The sequence below is a fragment of the Maylandia zebra genome, linkage group LG3 (assembly GCF_041146795.1).
Source record: "Maylandia zebra isolate NMK-2024a linkage group LG3, Mzebra_GT3a, whole genome shotgun sequence".
Taxonomy (NCBI): domain Eukaryota; kingdom Metazoa; phylum Chordata; class Actinopteri; order Cichliformes; family Cichlidae; genus Maylandia; species Maylandia zebra.
The window spans coordinates 56,417,948-56,438,543 of NC_135169.1; the positions used below are offsets into that span (position 1 = coordinate 56,417,948).

The 20,596-nt window shown below is 42.1% G+C and overlaps 1 protein-coding gene across 1 annotated transcript; it reads left to right on the forward strand.

Annotated features, from left to right (window-relative positions):
- Positions 1 to 1,325: 1,325 nt before the first annotated feature.
- LOC143416597 (snRNA-activating protein complex subunit 2-like) lies at positions 1,326 to 13,027 on the forward strand. The gene is made up of 7 exons (XM_076882015.1): positions 1,326 to 1,584; positions 2,618 to 2,791; positions 4,524 to 4,644; positions 9,452 to 9,540; positions 9,634 to 10,078; positions 11,237 to 11,325; positions 11,582 to 13,027. The coding sequence occupies exons 1-7, from the start codon at positions 1,375 to 1,377 to the stop codon at positions 11,897 to 11,899; spliced, it is 1,446 nt and encodes a 481-aa protein (XP_076738130.1). The 5' UTR covers positions 1,326 to 1,374; the 3' UTR covers positions 11,900 to 13,027.
- Positions 13,028 to 20,596: the final 7,569 nt, after the last annotated feature.

Sequence of the window (20,596 nt, forward strand, 5' to 3'; positions counted from 1 at the left end):
TTAATCATTGTTTCACAGAACAACATCTTCAAGATCTTCAATTCAGGTGTTGTGACAAAATTTGATTTCCGTTTTTATGGTTGTTTTTTTTTATACATCTAATTTTTAATTCTGTAAACAGACTGTGATATTCTGGATTAGGCTCTTAAAAGGATCAGGACAGAAGGACGTGGATAGGTGCCTTTATTGAACAGCAGGACATCACACACTAACTTGTTGTTTCTTAGCGGTGCAGAAAACTACCCTTTTTTGTTGTTATATATTGGTCAACCAAGAACTAGCCCTGTAACAGGCACTTCTGTATTTTACCACTGGGGGGCAACAATTCACTCTATTACACAGACTGTAGTGACAGGATTTATGAAGAGGTTATATATCAAATACATTAATGACCTGTTTCTGAAGTATCTTTATGACTGCATATTTGTACCCATTTTGTCATCAATCCAGTGCTTTCTGGTCATTTCAAATAAGTTTCAAATAAGTTTATAAAACTGTGACGTTATATTTGTCACAATTTCTGCTTCCCTCTTGGGGAAGATCTTTTTTGAAAAACATTACACTTTTTACCCAGATAAACAAAGGATATATATATTTTACCAAACACTGACTGCAGGAGCTACTTAGTGACAGGAATGCTCGTTTTGGCCTTTAAATACTTGAAATTGTTTGTGACAGATATGATTGGCTTATTTTTGACAGATGTAGGTCAACAGGTGACGTATAACAGCTTAAATTCCCGCAATGATTTTTTTTTAAACTTTTTGCCAGGCGATCAGAATTTCACGAAGCTCTGTCCATATTTTTATGCTGCGTTACCTTGGAGGTCAGCGCTGAAGTTACCCGGAAACAGTACGACCTTCAAAATAAAATGGAAACCTACTCATCCACAATATACGCTAAAAACAAGTTTTTTTAAAAGTGTGTGTGTGTGTGTGTGTGTGTGTGTGTGTGTGTGTGTGTGTGTGTGTGTGTGTGTGTGTGTGTGTGTGTGAGAGAGAGAGAGAGAGAGAGAGAGAGAGCAAGGGATCTAAATGCTTTGATTTCACATTCCAAACCTGTGGAGCGCAAAAAGTTTTGTTTTTTAAATGTATAATATTGATGTGACAGACAGTTTGTTTGTTTTATTTTTTATTATCACATCTAATAAAAAAATCATAAGCCTGGGCCATTAGAAACGCTTTTTCTTTAATTGTATCACCAAATAAATGTAATTTCAGTTCAATGCACACTGAACAACAAATTATTTGTAGCAAATAGAAATATTCAACTTTTATTCTGAAAATGTATTATCGGAAGTTTTGGAGCAAAGGGCATGCGCACTGGGTTTTCCTGCTTTGAGTAGCAGGAACCTGTGTTGAATCTCAGGCGAACATGAAGCCGCATCCTCGCGTTACTCGGACAAAGTGGGCTGACAGACTGGACGCTGAGCCGGAACGTTCCGGTAAATGCAGCTGGCATCGAGACGAGAAGAAGAAACTTCTTGTTGCCCTTAAAGGACTGAGTAGCAGGACCGCCGCAGGAAAAACAGACATCGACTGTGCCTTCCTGAGAAAACACCTGCCTACTCGGTCCCTTTCAGAGGTACGGCCCTCATACAGAAACGACGCTTTTCGTTGGTACTTAAGTCAAAACAAGTCTTTCGTAAATATCCTTTTTAATTTATATAAACAGAAAGTAAGGAAGTATGTGTTTGAGTGGTTATTTGTTTGTTTTAACAGTCCTAATTTTTAATACGTCTTGAATCTGTATATTTCCCCTTAAATCGTAAGGAACGTGTATTTGTGCCTTCAGATCGTTGTCACTGCCAAACAGCTCACATTTAGTGTCATTTATTGGATCGGATGATTAAAGTCTGAAGAAACTGGAAATATGAGTCCCCAGTAATGACAAACTTTGGATTTCCAGTGAGAACGATGACATCCCACACCATCGCACACTTCCTTCACCAAAAGCTGAAAGCTGTCACCTTATTGGTGCAGCAAGCAGCGTAGCGTCCTCCGTGTCATAGACAGAATCTGGACTCATCATCACCAAAGATGATATTCCTCCACATCTTCAGGTTCCAGTGCACATGTTGTCAATACCAGTGCAAACAGTAAAGGGCAGTCATGGCAGCCCTATGAGGCCAGAGACTGGCCGTGTGCCGTCTATGCTAGATTGTCTGGAGTGCCATGTAATCCTGCAAATCTGTAGAAGACCGCCTATGGTTCCTGAGTGCTGACATCTCCCATTATTTCGAACTTGGTCTTCAATTTGGAGATTTAGGACCAACAACACCAGCTTAACGTTGCCCTATGGTGTGGGTCAGTCAGCGTGGCATACTTTGACCATGCTCACAGGGACCTGACTGTCAGCATCTTGTCAGAATAAGTTGTTTGTCATTGATAGAGAAGATTTGGCAAGTTTTCCATCGTTGTAACCGCTGCAAGTGCATTTTCCTTAGAAACGTGACAGCGTTTTAGGGGACTAAAGAGCATGAGGTTTATTGCCAAATATTGTTACAAAAAATAATCTAACACAAGATTCCTTACTTTTTGAACTGAGTTTATTAATTTTTGTTTATACTGTGTGCTGACTGTGCATAAAGACACGCACTGTCCTTTCCCTCCTTCAGATCCAGTCTGTGGTTGAACTTCTGAAGAACAAAGTGCTCTTAAATGCCAGGTTGAAGCTGAAAAGGCAAAGGAGGGAGGAGAGGAACGTTAGAAAACCCATTGAGGAGTGGACATACATGGCCTCTTCTTTAGTGGGAACCCTTGAGGAAACTATTTCCACCGCTTTCTCTCAGGTAGGCATTTTTAAATTTAGTTTAACTTTATTTTTGTGATAATTTAAGTAAACAACAAATCCTTCACACAACAGTCATACTTCAGGATAGATCTGTTATCAGTAGGGAGAAACGAGACCCAGTATTTTAATTCATTGGGATTGTTATTCTGCTTGCCTATTGGTTCCACTTATTGGTTCTCCTTGCACTTGTGTACAGTCAGCTGATTTCAATTTGTGTGCCTGTGGAGAAAAATAGTGGCGCAGTCTACAGCGTGGATATGGACCGAACTCTTATTTTTATTGAAGAAAAGGACAAGAGCATGATGATAAAGTGCAAACTACATCCAGGACAGAAAAACAAATCTCTTATTATACTGCTAACAGAACCTCAGCTCTCTGCAAACACCTGTACAGACAGGATGCTAATGCTAAGGCTAAGTTACTCAGACCCCAGCCCAGCAGCCAGAACTGAACTTCAGCAGCTAACAAGTCAAGCTGCAGCCTTCTTTCCTACCTGTTCATGTTTCTCAAGTTGAATTGCTGTGGTAATCGGTAAAACTCTCCTTGTGCTGATTGTCATCTTTGCTTTGTGCTGTCTCCAACAAAGAGGGGGGAAAGTGGTGGAGCCTGTTCTTTATACCCAAAGACCCACTGACCAAAAAAAGAAGACTCATAGACAAACAGGCAAAACAAAGTTTTTCAAAGTCTATCGTTTCACATATTTGTATCAGAGAATTTTTCCCAGTACTTTCCGAATCTTATTTGAGGTTGCACGGGGTGGGTGCCAGTGCCCAACCAGTCTGCATGTCTTTTGTGAACTTGCAGAAGGAATCCGACCGTGTCCCTTGGAGTATTCTGTGAGAGGTGCTTTTGGAATTATCGAATTTTTATGGACAGAATTTAAATTGGGTGGTCTCAGAATTTCGTCTCGGCTCTTTGCAGATGATGTGGTTCTGTTGGCTTCATCAGGTGGTGGCCTCCAGCTCGCACTGCAGCGGTTCACAGCCGAGTGTGAAGCAGCACCTCTGAGTCTGAGGCCATGGTTCTTAGCCAGAAAAAGGGTGGAGTCAACGACGAGTTACTGTCCCAAGTGCGGGTGTTTAAGTATATCGGAGTCTTGTTGAGTGATGAGAGAGGGGGTGCAGGAAATCCACAGACAGATCGATGCTGCGGCTGCAGTGATGCAGATGCTGCACCTAAAATTGTGGTGAAAAGAGAGCTGAGTGTTCTGGCCATCCCAGGAGGGCTCAGAGTAGAGATGCTACTCCTCCACATGGAAAGAAGCCAGTAAAGGTGGTACGGGCATCTAACATCTTCCTGGGCGCCTCCTGGGTGAGGCGTAACAGGTATGTCCCACCAGAAGGAGGCTCCAGGGCAGAGCCAGGACATGCTGGAGAGACTGTACATCTCAGCTAGTCTGGGAACACCTTGGTGTTCATCGAGATCAGCTAGAGCAGCGGTTCTCAAACCTTTTATGATGAGTACCACCTCAGAAAATATATGGCATTAAAGTACCACCTTCATGAGCTTGGCTGATATCAAAATGAATATAGCTTTTTCAAAAAAGACAAATCAATAATGTGCAACACCTCATCTTAATTTGCAAGGAATAATTCTTGCTGCATGTAAATTAAACTAAAGTTTTCTGTTCTTTGCTTTTAAAATTCCTGCTGATAGTTACATTTGTGTAGTTAAAAACACAGTTGAATCAATGTTGTTCTCCCACATTCTGCTTCTCTCTGTGTTTTCAGATGCTGATCGTGTCTTCTACAGAGCCTTGCACTTTGAGAAATGGTGACCCTCCCCAGGTGCACAGACCACCCACAGATGGTCGTACCATCCCTTTGAGGCCAATACCGGTGCCAGTGCAAGGTACAAACCTGTAGCTCCTCCAACCACCTCTCAGCATCATGTATTCAGCTGCCAGAAACGAGAGCCTGCTCCTTTTTATTTTTAATGGTAGCCACCCTTGTATTGAGACCATTTCTGATAAACGTTTGGTAAGCGGTAGAGTGTTTTCTAAGCGCACACTGCACAGTATGCTGATGTACGCCAGGTTTTTGCTTAATGGCTCTTTCTGAATCGCATTGTTGGTGCAAAAATATATATTTTTTTGTACTGTCAAATTGTGTTATCTTTCTCAGTTTCTCAGTTACCATTTTTTAATTAACAGGCTGCTAGTAACAAAGCGCCTATAATTTGAATTTTTTTCATGGTTTCATGGTAAATCAGCCATAAAAGGCTGGTCTTGTATTTTTATCACACTGGATGGAATGAGGGTGGGCAATGCCAACAATCAAGTTTGTGTATGCCGTAACTCGAGAACGAAGTGATGTAGTAACTGGAGAAGGAAGTCACCTAGGATTTTGAAAATGATAATCTAGATGTATCTGCTAAAAAATTTCAAAAAACTTTGAATGCCAGTGAACTTGACCGTAAGGTTTTCTGGAAATCTTTTAAATGCAATAAGTTGAGAATGAGGCATTTTGGATTTTGGAATTGAATTTAACTCAGTTTTATTTACACAGCACCAAATCACAACAACAGTCACCTCAAGGTGCTTTATATTGTACAGTAGATTCTACAATAATACATACAGAAAGAACCCCAACAATCATATGACCCCCTATGAGCAAGCAATTTGGCGACAGTGGGAAGGAAAAACTCCCTTTTAACAGGAAGAAATCTCCAGCAGAACCAGGCTCAGGGAGGGAGGGGCCATCTGCTGCGATCGGTTGGGGGGAGAGATGGAAGACAAGATAAAGACATGCTGTGGAAGAGAGTCAGAGATTTATACCATAGGTGCATCTGCAAGGAGGCTGAAGGGTCTGACTGGGCCCTGCCAGTATTGACGCTACACTGATTTATTTCTATATTTTTATGTGTTTCATAGGTCAGTGTGAAATGATTGACAAACAACAAAAACATTCCCCCTGAAGGTTCACAGTGCATCCGTAAAGTATTCACTTGGACCACAATTTGTCATGTTACAATGTCAAGACCAAAATGGACTAAATTCATTTATCATAGCAGAAATTCTACACCTAACACCCCATAATGACAAAATGATAAGTTACCATAAGCTTTGCACACCTATTTTTGGCAGTTTCTCCCATTCTACTTACAGAACTTCTCGAGCTCCATCAGGTTGGATGGGGAGCCACTACTTTTTAACAGGAAGAAAGCCGCAGCAAAGCAGGGCTCAGGCTGCCATCTGCTGCAACTAGTTGGGGATGAGGGGTGTTAGGCATGACACAAGATGCTGTGGAAGAGAGCCAGACGAGGCCAAAGGGTTCAGTCTTTGTTTCATCAGGCAAGAATGGTACAGTGGGGCAAAAAAGTATTTAGTCAGCCACCGATTGTGCAAGTTCCCCCACTTAAAATGATGACAGAGGTCAGTAATTTGCACCAGAGGTACACTTCAACTGTGAGAGACAGAATGTGAAAAAAAAATCATGAATTCACATGGTAGGATTTGTAAAGAATTTATTTGTAAATCAGGGTGGAAAATAAGTATTTGGTCACCTCAAACAAGGAAAATCTCTGGCTCTCACAGACCTGTAACGTCTTCTGTAAGACGCTTTTCTGTCCCCCACTCGTTACCTGTATGAATGGCACCTGTTTGAACTCATCATCTGTATAAAAGACACCTGTCCACAGCCTCAAACAGTCAGACTCCAAACTCCGCCATGGCCAAGACCAAAGAGCTTTCGAAGGACACCAGGAAAAGTATTGTAGACCTGCACCAGACTGGGAAGAGTGAATCTACAATAGGCAAGCAGCTTGGTGTGAAAAAATCAACTGTGGGAGCAATCATCAGAAAATGGAAGACATACAAGACCACTGATAATCTCCCACGATCTGGGGCTCCACGCAAGATCTCATCCCGTGGGGTCAAAATGATCATGAGAACGGTGAGCAAAGATCCCAGAACCACACGGGGGGACCTGGTGAATGACCTGCAGAGAGCTGGGACCAAAGTAACAAAGGTCACCATCAGTAACACACTACAACGGCAGGGAATCAAATCCCGCAGTGCCAGACGTGTTCCGCTGCTGAAGCCAGTGCATGTCCAGGCCCGTCTGAAGTTTGCCAGAGAGCACATGGATGATACAGCAGAGGATTGGGAGAATGTCATGTGGTCAGATGAAACCAAAGTAGAACTTTTTGGTATAAACTCAACTCGTCGTGTTTGGAGGAAGAAGAATACTGAGTTGCATCCCAAGAACACCATACCTACTGTGAAGCATGGGGGTGGAAACATCATGCTATGGGGCTGTTTTTCTGCCAAGGGGACAGGACGACTGATCCGTGTTAAGGACAGAATGAATGGGGCCATGTATCGTGAGATTTTGAGCCAAAACCTCCTTCCATCAGTGAGAACTTTGAAGATGAAACGAGGCTGGGTCTTCCAACATGACAATGATCCAAAACACACCGCCCGGGCAACAAAGGAGTGGCTCCGTAAGAAGCATTTGAAAGTCCTGGAGTGGCCTAGCCAGTCTCCAGACCTCAACCCCATAGAAAATCTGTGGCGGGAGTTGAAAGTCCGTGTTGCTCGGCGACAGCCCCAAAACATCACTGCTCTCGAGAAGATCTGCATGGAGGAATGGGCCAAAATACCAGCTACTGTGTGTGCAAACCTGGTAAAGACCTATAGTAAACGTTTGACCTCTGTTATTGCCAACAAAGGTTATGTTACAAAGTATTGAGTTGTATTTTTGTTATTGACCAAATACTTATTTTCCACCCTGATTTACGAATAAATTCTTTACAAATCCTACCATGTGGATTCATGGATTTTTTTTTCACATTCTGTCTCTCACAGTTGAAGTGTACCTCTGGTGCAAATTACTGACCTCTGTCATCATTTTAGGTGGGAGAACTTGCACAATCGGTGGCTGACTAAATACTTTTTTGCCCCACTGTATAAGAGCCTTTCAGATCTATTTTGGCAAATTCCAGGCAAGCATCATCGCTTTTACTGAGGATTCACTTTAATCTGTCCAGTCGACCATACAGGTCTGATTGGTCGAATAATGCAGAAGTGGTTGTCGTTGTGGAACGTTCTCCTCCCTCTGGAACAGCACTGGAACGTCACCAGAGTAAATGGTAAATGGCCTGTATTTATATAGCTGCTAGTAACAAACTCCTGTATTTATATAGCGCTTTACTAGTCCCTAAGGACCCCAAAGCGCTTTACATATCCAGTCATCCACCCATTCACACACTGGTGATGGCAAGCTACATTGTAGCCACAGCCACCCTGGGGCGCACTGACAGAGGTGAGGCTGCCGGACACTGGCGCCACCGGGCCCTCTGACCATCACCAGTAGGCAATGGGTGAAGTGTCTTGCCCAAGGACACAACGACCAAGACTGTCCAAGCCGGGGCTCAAACCGGCAACCTTCCGATTACAAGGCGAACTCCCAACTCTTGAGCCACGATCGCCCACAAGTGTCTGTTGGATTCTTGGTCACCTGCCTTACTAAGGCCCTTCCACCCGGTCCCACACCTTGATCAGCACCAGCTCCAGGAAGAGTCCTGGTGCTTCTAAACTTGATGGAGGCCATTGTGCTCACTGGGGCCTTCATGAAGTTTGTCTGCAGCCTTGATTTGTGTTTGTCTTGTCTTGGAGGTCTACAGACAGCTCCTGCACCATAAACTATGAGCTGGCCTTTCTTGTCCAATCAATTAAATTTACCAAGGCTTGACTCTAATTAAGTTGCAGACAAGAACAGGAAATGCAGCGCACCTGAGGTCAGTTTCGAGTGTGACGGTAAAGGCTGTGAATACTTATGTGCATGTTGTATTTTTGGTTTTTAACTAATAAATTTGGAATAAAAGCAAATGTATTGAAATTCTCAAGCAAACTTTGTCATTAGGGAGTGTTGTATTGGAAAATGAGTTTAATCCATTTAAGAATAAAGCTGGAATAACAGCTTCCCATATTGTGAAATGTAATATCCGTTTTGCTCCATATTTTGGGCACCTGAACATGGTAATGGGAAAAATATGTTCTTGTTTTTTTTTAAACAAACAAACACCTGCCTGCTTTCTATGGCTTTTACTGTATATTAAGACAATCTCATAGAGCTGTCGTGCCACTTGCATATTGATTGTGAGACCAGATACTCTGTCACAACTATGAAAGTGGTCACCAGCCTGTTTGTTTTGTGTCTTTGGGTCTTTTCACACCTGTGGTGTTTAGTCTGTTTACATCAAAAATGAGTTATTTCCACCATCAAGGTACTAAAAATGTGCAGGTAGATATATCATAGGCATCAATATATGGGTTAGCAGCTAACTGTGATTTCTATGTAAACTGTCCATGTTCTCCAGTAGTCCGGCACACAGCAACATCTCCCTGTATTTACTTCTGTTACTCCTGCCACAGACACAGCTGACCAGTAAGCAGAGTGAACAGTCTCACATGGTTTGTAGGGATGAATTAAGGTTTGCAGAGTTCAGTTTGACTCTTCTGTGTTAAAAGAAACCAAATCACAGGAAAAAGCTGCAAGTTTACAAACACATCCACAGATGCAGACCAGAGTAGCCAAACTGTAGGTGTGTCCTTTCTGATCCCCAAGGTAACGCCTTATTACATGTGTTGATAGTTGCTGCCATATTATTGTGAAAAAATATATTGCAACTAAAAATGTAAAACGTCCCTCTCTAGGTGCGCATCGGTACACAAAGGCAGTCCAGTCACCCAAGACTCCAGCACCAACCACAAGGCCATCCAAAACACCGCCAGCACCATCTCAAGTATGTAGCATGCCAAACGGCACAATCTGTCTACCGCAGCAACAGCCTGCGCCCACATTTGAAACTTCTGACAAGCCATGTGTATATCTACAGACTGCATCTCTGACAGCGACGCCAGAGAAAGGACCGCTTCAACCCCCTTCTAGGTCTTCGACATCTCCAAGTCTTAGCAGGTCAATAAACAAGACCACCCAGCAGCCCACCGAGTCACAGCCCACCACCGTCGCCATCACCTCCACCTCTCAGTCTTTGTCTTCCAGCCTTAATGTGCCCGCCTCTTGCTCTGCCACTACCCTTACTTCAGTCCCCCGTTCTGTATTATCCACTGCTGCCTCTTCAGCCATTTCCAGCTGCTCCACACCCACTACTCTCCCACAGTCCGTCTCCGCCACAGCATTTCATGCCAAGTTTGGTCGGACCAGCAAATATGCCACAAAAGACATGTTTGGTGTCAAGTGTGTAGTGGACTTTGAGAGGATCTATGGCTTCTTAAGTACAGTTCAAAAACCGAATCAGGATTGTCAACTCACTCCCATGGGTAAGCATCGCTGAATATTATGGCAGAATCCTTTTGCAACAAACACATTGAACATGCTGAATTTCACACGTAAACCTTTCCACAAATATCCTGTGAATGTGAAAACTTAAGTATGAAGTCATCTAGGATTTTCAAATGTAGGTGTGTCTGCCAGGAGGCTGAGGGGTTGCACCGGTGCCGTCAGTATTTTATGTAATATTCATGTGAGGTTAATGAAAAAAGGTTCGTTTCTGTCTTCAGAACAACAGGATGTCTTCACGAGAAACAAATCAAAAGTTATTCGTGTTGGTAAAGCTGTACTCAAGATGTGCTTCTTAAATATAAGACAGAGTTTAGTTTGCTAACAGTCGGGTATTAGTCTGTAAAATAATACAGCAGTTAACTGTAATAGTAAAAACTCACGTCTGTTGTCTACATAGAAGTTCACATTTAACGACTTCATTTGCGCTCAGCAACTTTCTTGTTCTGTAGAAAGTAAGCACGATACAACCAGCTGATGGCAATCTGTCTATAAGTCGATAGCAATTATTTGTCAACCTTCATCAATGTCTTTGGGAGTGATTGCAGTCTGACTGTAACTGTCTGCAGCAGCGTCCCCTCCCATCAGGCAACCTGTGAATGTGCAAACCCCTCAAGCTCCGGGAAACCATTTTGGTCGTCACAAGTTGACCCCAAATTGTTTGGACACTTCATAAAATCTAAACACAAAAGCAGACAATGATATGCAGGTCTTTTAAAGCATATATTCAGTTCATAATAGTACAAAACAAGTTCTCAAATGTTGAAACTGAGAGTTTTTTTTATTGTATTTTTAAAAAAATAGAAGCTTATTTTACATTTTATGCCGGCAACACCTGTCGGTGAAGCTGAAATGGAGATGTTACCAACAAAGAGACTGAAAGAGATATTTTTTTAAATTAAAAATTGAAGAAACAACATATAAAACCAGGGTACACCTACTCTGTGAACTCCTTTTACACTATTATGAAACAGACTTGGTGCTGTCTTTGACCAAAGCTTCGCTAAAAAGGAAAAACTGAAACGTGCATTGTGTTCTTGTTCCTCTGGTTACTCAAAATATTGGATCGATCCTGAAAGTCTGTTTATAGCTTTCACTTGATGAATTTACATTTGCTAATAATACATTTTGTCATCCAGAGAGTGCCATAGTGTTGGACCTTTTAATGTCTCTCCCAGAGGAGCTTCCCCTGCTAGATTGCAACAAACTGCACAAACATATGATCCAGGTGAGACCTGCTGCTTACACACAGCCGTCGTCTTCATGTGAGCAGGCTTTGAAAGCCCTGAAATTGTTTTTTCTTTTGAGGATAAAATTACTTTGATTGAAATAAATTTCATTCTTGGCTTTCACTGGAGGCCGAGGACAGTTGGTGATCTGTGCTGGTTAGGTTTTGTCAGCCGTCTGGCTTTTTATGTTTCTGGCAGAACCTAAAAATAGGAACTTTTTGCTCCAGTGTTTTGATGAGACCCTCTGTGTTTCAGATGTACCAGTGTCTCTCTGCCCCCGCTGACTCTAACACGACAAGAAGAAGGTTTCAAGAACTGGATGATGAACTTTTTACTCAGTTAAAGGCACTGGTTCCTCAAGACCATCAGACTCCTACAGGAACTACCGACAGCACTAACGTCACGGACGGTGAAGGAAAGAAGTCACTGATGCACAAAGCCGACAGCCAATCAACACAGAGCTCTACCACATCTAGCAAATTAGATTATTCAAATGTGACGCCCCCTCATCTTAACCCTTTTATTGTGCCGCTGACACTGTTAAAGCGTAGACAGGAATCCATAATTATTTAGACGTTGTTGTTGTAGTGATTTTAAACCCATTACTGAGCTTTCAGCTCATCACAGTATGTTAAGTGTCAAAAGCTCCTGCTAATTGATTTTCTTTATTTGTTTGAATTACGTGGGTTCTTATTTCAAACTTTCGAGCTGTATCATTCATGCAAAGCTGTTCTTTCAGCTCATTATGTTAGTACAGTTAAAACAAATGCATTTGGGACATTTAGCTTCTTTTTTTTTAATTGAAATGTTTCCTGCAGATAACTGTTTGACTTTTTAATATAACTAAACAACACTTCCAAACAGCACTTTCAGATCTTTCATCTATGAGAATGGCTGAATGTAATAAAACTATATTAAGTATTCCCTCGCCTACCCAAACCCTTTAATTCAGGTGTTCCGATCACTTCCACGAACACAGCTGTATAAAATCGAGCTCCAGGCCTGCAGACTGGTTCTACTTTTGTGAAAGAATGGGTCGCTGTCATGAGCTCAATACATTCCTGCGTGGTACCGTTACAGGATGCCTGTGCAATGCTGAATATTCCAGTCTGCCAGTAGTATAACAAAGTGAAAACCACTGGGAATGAAAGCCTTCAAATGAGCTTGAGAGCAGCACTTAGACGGCTTCATTGAACGGGTTTCCGTGGCTGATCAGCTGCATCCGAGCCTTACATGAAAGGTTTTGGATGCAGTGGTGTAAAGCACTGGACTCCAGAGGACACGTGTTCTCTGGAGTGATGAATCACACTTCTACGTCTGGCAGTTTGGGTACAGGAGTCTGGATTTGGGGATTGGAGAACAGCGGACCTGACTGAATTATGCCTGCCTATTCAGCAGCTGCTGGGACCTGGAGGAGGAAGAGCAATAGATATGCAGCTCATTGACCTGCCAACAGTTCTGTTCAGCACTGTCTACAGAAAGCATTGTAAATAAAATATCAGCATATTTTGATAAATGCAAAAAAGTACAGGAAGTTGGAAACATGTAATTTTATTAAGTAGACCTGGGTTTGAATGGTAGTGTCACAAATGTAAAAAATCCATGATATAAAAAATGAAATTAATACAATGGATATTCTGTCCTCACAATTGTTTGAGAAATGTTAGTTAAAAAAGTTCAATAAACCTGTATTCTTGAAAACGCGTGTCTGTTACTGTAAAACATGAAAATAAAGTGCATGACTATGATGTACAATGTGGCCACATTGGCATATGAAGCACCACTCACGATATAACAGTTCTGTAAGCAAAGTCATCACCAAGTTAACGTAACAATGCTCAGCATGGTAAATTAATCAAATGGACTATTATTGGCATCCCATAGACCAACACTGGCAAAGTTATTTCATGTTTGCTAGCGAGCTTTATTTTTTGTTTTATTTTAAGTTCGCCAAAACTTTACGAGTCCATTTTAAATCCATGAATCTGAGTTTTTCCTCTGTAAGGATTATTGTTGGGCCTACCTTAGAATATAAAGCGCCTTCGGGTGACTGCTGTTGTGATTTGGTGCTGTATAAATAAAATTGAACTGAATTGCTGTAGCTCAGTTTTTTCAGCTGTAACATTTAAAGCATTTCTTTTACCAAGTTGTTAAAAGAAGGAGGTTTGTCTAATTTCCAGTGGAGAAGAATAAACCTTTGAGCCGTGACTGAGGCGAAAGCAATCGCTTTTAGCTGTGGTGACGAAACCATAACAGCTTGGGCAGGAATCCTAAAGGTGGAGATGTGGGCCGATGGTGAAATTGTTCTGTTGCATGTGTATGAAAGACCTACACATTCTTGTGAATTTGTGTAGCCGAGGGCACCCCCAAAACATATTCCCTAATGTGGTTGGAACCTGATTGGCATCTTGCACATGCTACGCTCACAGTTGGATACATTTTTGCTTGTCTGTAACTAAGTACTCTCTTAAATTGTATCAAACATTGTCTAATACAGAAAGCTCTAGACAGAGCTGCCAGAATTCTTTGGGAATTTCCATTTTGAGATCCTTTATTCATGTTAATCTAGTTTTTTCCCAGCTCGGTGAATCTTGAAATAATTTATTCAAATATTGCCTTTTGCACAAGGGTCCAAATCAAGTATGTCATCAGTAACTGAATGATCTGGTGGTTGTGAAAGTCTGAAGTGCTTACTAGTAAAGCTTCAGACTTGTAAATACCTAAAAAAAAAAAAGGTGATGTAAAGGTCGCGGTAGAATTTCTCAAACTACTCATTTATGGCTGATGGGTGGGTAGATATTGATCCATCTGGCATCCAAATTTCTGTTTTATGTTTAAGAGAAGCTTGTCTTAGTTGGCGTTGGAGGCCCAGCTGTGTGGCGCCCCAGCCTACTCCTTGCCAGATATAATGATGGCAAAGGTGTAGGCCAAAGATGAGGACCTGCTGTTACTGAATCCCCAGCTCTCTCTTCCAGGCGGAGCTAGGGCTCCTGCCATAATTCCTCCTTGCTGCAATCAAGACTGCAAAAGTATAAATGAACACATATGGAATTATGTAGTAATGAAAGCCACCCTTTGCTTTGAGTCCTGCTTTGCTCACTCTTGGCGTTCTCTCCATGAGCTTCATGAGGTTGTCTCCTGAAACGGTTTCCAACAGTCTTGAAGGAGTTCCCAGAGATGCTGAGCACTTGTTGGTCCTTTTGCCTTCACTTCTGCATCGCACAAAGACACGGCAGGTGGAACCAAAGATCTCAAATGTGGACAGACCAAAGCACAGATGTCCTCTGGTCTAATGTCCACTCCTTGTGTTTCTCAGCAGCTGTTTGACCATAAAGGCCTGATTCACACAGTCTCCTCTGAACATGTAGAGATGTGTCTGCTACTGGAGCTCTGTGTGCATCTATCTGGGCTCTGATCTGAGCTGCTGTTAACTTGTGATTTCTGAGGCTGGTGACTCAGATGAATGTCTCCTCAGCAGCAGAGGGAAGAAACTATATTTTGTGCTTGGGCTTTGAGGCCCACAAATGCCCAAATAAATACATAATTAAATGTGTAATTAATTAATTACAAATTAAAATTGAAATAATTAACTATATCAGTCATTACTATTCCATTAAAGTGTTTATTATTTATTAAATGCTTCAAATTTCTTTAAATGCCTTTGAATGATTTTACATTTTTTTTAATTAATGACACTTTAAAAAAATATTTAATGATGTGGCTGTAGCTCAGGAGGTAGGGCAGGGCAGCTGCTGATCAGGAGGTTGGTGGTTCAATCCCTGGCTCCCACAGAGTGGACGAGTATCCCACAGCCAGCTTGGATTAATGCACCTCTTTCTAGATGATACCCATAGGTCAGGTGCTTGGCACACAACAAATACTTCACCTTAGAATGATGAAAAAAATCCGACTTGTGAATATTGTAGTCGCAGTAACACATTGCACATTATGTGTAATATTTTATTAGGAGAAATCAGGACAAAGTGATGCCATATAGGGGGAGACACTTCTTTTTCCATGAAAACAAGCTTGAACACTAACATGAAAATTTTGCATGGATCCAATCTACTTAATATATGATCATCAATTACACAAACACTCCAACCACTTTCTGAACCAGCAAGGCTTCAGATGTCATCGGTGACATCACTCACCCTAATGAAGCAAGCCTCATGACGAAGAATCTTCATAAAAGACTTTCTGGTGACATGTTTGTTTTTTCTTAAGGAAGTACAGGAGAACTTCTGTCGTTTAAAAGATTTAATTTGCTTCAGCACTTGAAATTACAAGTTTACAGCGCTGGACCTCAGAGTGAAATCAGCCGTCTGTCTCACACAGAGGATGACCATCAGAGCGGGCTGTACAGTTTTATAAAACAAGAACAAACAAGTATTGTTATGACTGTCTTCTTCTGGGAAGCAAAGTGGCGGTCCTGCCGTCTCCCTGCGAATCTTCTCTCTCTGTTCACATCTGGCCTTGTCTCGTATCTGCTCTTCTCCTGGAATATAACAGAAAACTCCTCCCTGCCTAACCTTGATTAATATTATCCTACTGATTCTATCTATTATCTAAGTTCAGGATATTCTGAACCCTGATCCCTTGGCCCAGAAATATCATCCTGACTTTTAAACGGTATAATGTGTAAGCATGTTGCAAAACCCTCTGCACAATCACGATAATCCAATTCCCTCTTTAATGAGCACATAGCAATGTGTATAAAAACAGCTTTATTTAATCATTTTATTCCTAATACTGGATTTCTTGACACATACCCCGAAGCCTCAGCACAGTCCGTTCCATCACTAACAAGAGTTATTGGCCAAATTTTGTGAATTTTACATTTTGATTTGTATTTTTTTCCACTTCACAACAAAACATGCTAATTGTCCTGCAGTGTTCAGGATTTTATGTGCAACTGTTTGCAAAAACATCTGGTATTATTAAAACATAAACGTAGCAGTAATTTATAACAAGACTTCAATATAACTAAACAGCACAAGTTAAAGAACAGTTCCTATTTACATTTATGAATATCTTCTTTTTAAAAAGTATATAATATAGCACATGTAAAGTATAACAAAAATGTGTAACAATTTTGTATTAATTTTTTTTTCCTTTCTGTATTTCAACAACCAGTGTTTTTACATGTAAAGGACATCAGACATTGAATAAAGTGAAATGAAACAATAAATCTTTTCATATTTTTCAATAACAGTTCAAGAGTTTGCATTCTTCTCCTGGACCACGGTATGGATCTTTCTTAAGTTCTGTCGGACTCGAACAAACTCCATCAGCTGGGATTCCTCTCGTACCTCCTCATCTTGTTTTCTCTCTCTCTAAGAGACAAAGAGAAGCACATAGAACTTATTATTGAAAATAAATGACAGAGAAAAAGTAACTTTTTCATGTCATAAAAAGGTCCTTTTTATGACATAATATGTTTATTGTTTATGAAATACATTCTGCGTGAATGTATGCAAATATTAAACGCATTGAGTAAGAAGTGCTTTAACTGAGTTCAGTCCGTTTGCGTTCTGTGTTAATAATGTTCTTCATGATATCTGAAATCCACTCATTTTATCTACAGTCCTTCCTTAGTACAATTATGTTTTATATAGTACCAAATCACAACAGCAGTAACCTCAGGGTGGTTTATATTGTAAGATAAATACCCTACAGTAGTCTTGGAGGAAATGGTCTTGAACCCTACTAGACACTGTTTATAATGGATGATCCGATTAAATGAAGGAACTTACTAAAAGTAGCTAAAGCTGGTGCAACACTTTAAGTTTACTACCTCATGCTGTTTCTGCTGACGTCTGAGTAGGACTTTCTCCAGAGGAGTCCTACTATGTTGTTCCTCATCCTGGTAACTCTGTTCCCTTTTCCTCCTCTCAAGCACCTGCTGAAGTTCTGATCTGCTGCTCAGAGCCAAACCCCTTTATCCATAAAGGAAGCAGAGAAAAACTGCAGTTAAGATGAGAATACGGGGCTGTTGAAATGCTACCACACCTACCAGCGGAAGGTGTTACATCAAGAGGAGGTGGGACCTAAGGAATCTTCAACACCTAAAATCTAGACTAACAAAGAAGCAACTAGTAGCTCAGTGTTCCAGCATCAGGAAGCAACTGTTATCACAACTGAAGATTGATGAGGTAAAACTCGAAAGCTACAGCAAGGGGGAGCCATGATGTCAGGTAAAGGCCTACTGGTAAAATCAGACCCTACTGACTGATTTACCAAGACTATGTGAAGTACCTGTTAGGTTTTGTATTGTTGATTGTCATTTATGCTTAGAAATATTTAACCATATATGCTTAGAGGTGTATAATCAATTGTGTAGTGATAGGACTGTGATCTTTAACAGGCTGCAAAGGCTTGGTGTGTATTCCACACTAGAATGCACACCCACATCCTGGGAGCACGAGAGAGGTCGTACCTTCTCTTATTGTTTTATGGTAGGATTAACGTAGTTGCATCTGTTCTAGTCTAAGTGCTTTTTGTTTAGATGAGCTGCAGGACTTCCTCACCGTGTTATCTAGGGTGAGGGGGAGGCTACCCTCTTCCTGACCAAGGATGTATGACCCTTTGATCAGCAGTACCACACACACACACACACACACACACACACACACAGACACACACACACACACACACACACACACACACACACACACACACACACACACACACACACACAGTATTCTTTGTTCACATGTATACCTATGTAAGATGCTATATGTTAATGACCCTATGCATATTCATGTAACCACAATAAAAGGAGTGCTATGGGGAGCCTGGCTGAGAGTCTGGTGGAGGTCAAGTGGTGGGACGACACTTGGCTCTAGGCAGGTCTCCCTCATGCATGAGTAAACCAGAGAACTTTGGTGCCTTGTGTCTTGCTTTGCTGTGTAATTATATTGTCTTCAACGTTCCAGCGGATGGGTTCAAGTTACAAACCTATCAGTACCAACTACAGATGTATATGCAGCACAGACAATCTCTACTGCAACCATCACTGCAACCAAATAACTTATCTAAAACCACTGGAATGCTTGGTTACAAGGACCCACAATGAGGAGGACCCTCCATGGAGACGGATATGCGATGCCAAGATCAAGGCAACATGGGGAGAAATTCCAAAGCTAGCTATTGGAGCTGTAGAGCACTGCCAAGTAAAGACTCATATCCCTGGCTAGGATCATGAAGAGGTATACAATGGAGACAGAATTCAGGAAAGTCAAAGTCAGAGTAAACTTCATCCTGTCATCTCTGCTATATCCAGTGCAGCATACAGAGAAGCAAGACGACAGGGCTCCGGTTACATCAGTGGAAAAGGGCTAATAAATAGATATAAAAAGGAGTACGAAAAACAAATATACACTTAAGTCTTAGGGGATCAAGAGAAGTTACAATTTAGAGTTTGGAGTGGTTTAAAGTCACCAGCTTGTAAACCTGGAGTAAAACATTTGTCTATAAAGCAGCATGTGGCGGTGGTGCCAGTGTCCGGCAGCTCCGCCTCTGTCAGTGCGCCCCAGGGTGGCTGTGGCTACAATGTAGCTGCCATCACCAGTGTGTGAATGGGTGGATGTAGTGTGAAGCGCTTTGGGGTCCTTAGGGACTAGTAAAAGCGCTATACAAATACAGGCCATTTACCATTTACCATCTTACAGAGGGAGTGGTGTGTAAAGTGCAAAAGAGTCTGTTAACAGTTTGTGTGGGGGTGTGTTGTGGGGGGAGATGGGGGCCTGGTAGTGAGTTCAGGAGTCTGATGGCTTGTGGGAAAAAGCTATTCCGTAGTCTGGAGGATCAGGCCCCGATGCTGCGGTAGTGTCTGCCAAATGGAAGGAGAGAAAAGAGTCCATGTGAGGAGTGTGAGGGGTCAAGCACAATCCAGGAGGCCTTACTGATGCAGCTGCTTGGTCCAGGCTTGTACTGTGTGATGGCCTGAATGCCCTGCCATAAACTGCGTGAGTCTTTTGTGTTGTGGACGTGGCTCTGGATCTTTTGTGCATGCACACGCTTTGCATGTCGGATGGCGCGAGAGAGGTGGGCTCTGGCTGTTCTGAGAGCCGGTTTATCTCCAGACCGGAAAGCAGCATCTCTCTCTCTCAGACATGCACGTACTGCTGCAGTGAACCAGGGCTTCTCGTTGGTTCTCGTGGTGTGTTTTTGGAGACCGTTACATCCTCTGTGCACTTACTGATGTAGCAGGTCACAAATTCAGTGAACTTGTCCAGGTCCAGGAGGCCGTTTCGTGTGGCTGCTTCTTTAAACATGCTCCCGTCTGTGCGCACGAAGTAGTCCTGAAGCGCTGCCAGCTACTCTCCACTGAGACATCCAAGGTATACTATCAGTGTATACAGCCCAACTGAGACCGAGCAATATCAGAAGAGCATATGGCAGAATGACACAACATATTGCACCAGTGCTTAGTGGCTAGTGGAGCTAAAAGCAGACTACAGTAACCTCCATAAACAGGATTGAGTATCCATCGCAGTGGCAGATATTCAAGTAGGTGTCCCAAGCAGGGGGAGATTGACAGTATCAGCCCCTGCGATGATCCACATCTACTGGCTAAAGAAAACAACAGATGCAGCAATTCAGCAGCAGAGGCTGGGGCTGAGTCATCCAGGACAGAGTTAATGAATTGAATGTGTTTTTCAACAGATTCGACACTGCAGTGAATGCTCACCCCCCAACAGCCTTACCTGTAGTCAGCTACATCCACAGCCATACCACTCTCTCTCCCTCCCTCTCCACATTGCACCGTTGCCTCCTGTAAAAGTCCTGACGCCCCTCTATCACCCCACCTATCTTTTTCACTCAAGACCAGGTTCAGAGACAAATGAGAAGACTCCACTCAGGCAAGTCTACTGGACCAGATGGGGTGAGTCCTGTCTCCTTAAGACCTGTGTCCCCACAGCCAAATGGGAACCGTGAAGCTGCCACTAGGAAAGCAGCAACCACAAAATATCTACAGACAGTAAGGCAAATCCTGAGATGTCAGCTGAGTGGGAAGAACAAGACAGAGGTGGGACCACGTCATTGTTTTGGATCCAAAGCAGCTGCTTTGAGGTACACTGGATCTGAGGAGGCTGCTCTAGCCATTCGCACACTGATAATGATTCCAAGAAATCTTTTGTTCAAAGATGCTTGGAAACTCCTTACCAGGCCATTCAGGAAATTGACTTGAGGCTTAAGTTTTTTAAGGTGGTGATTGAGGAACAGTATGGATGGACAGCACTAATTGCGACTTTGTTCTTACCT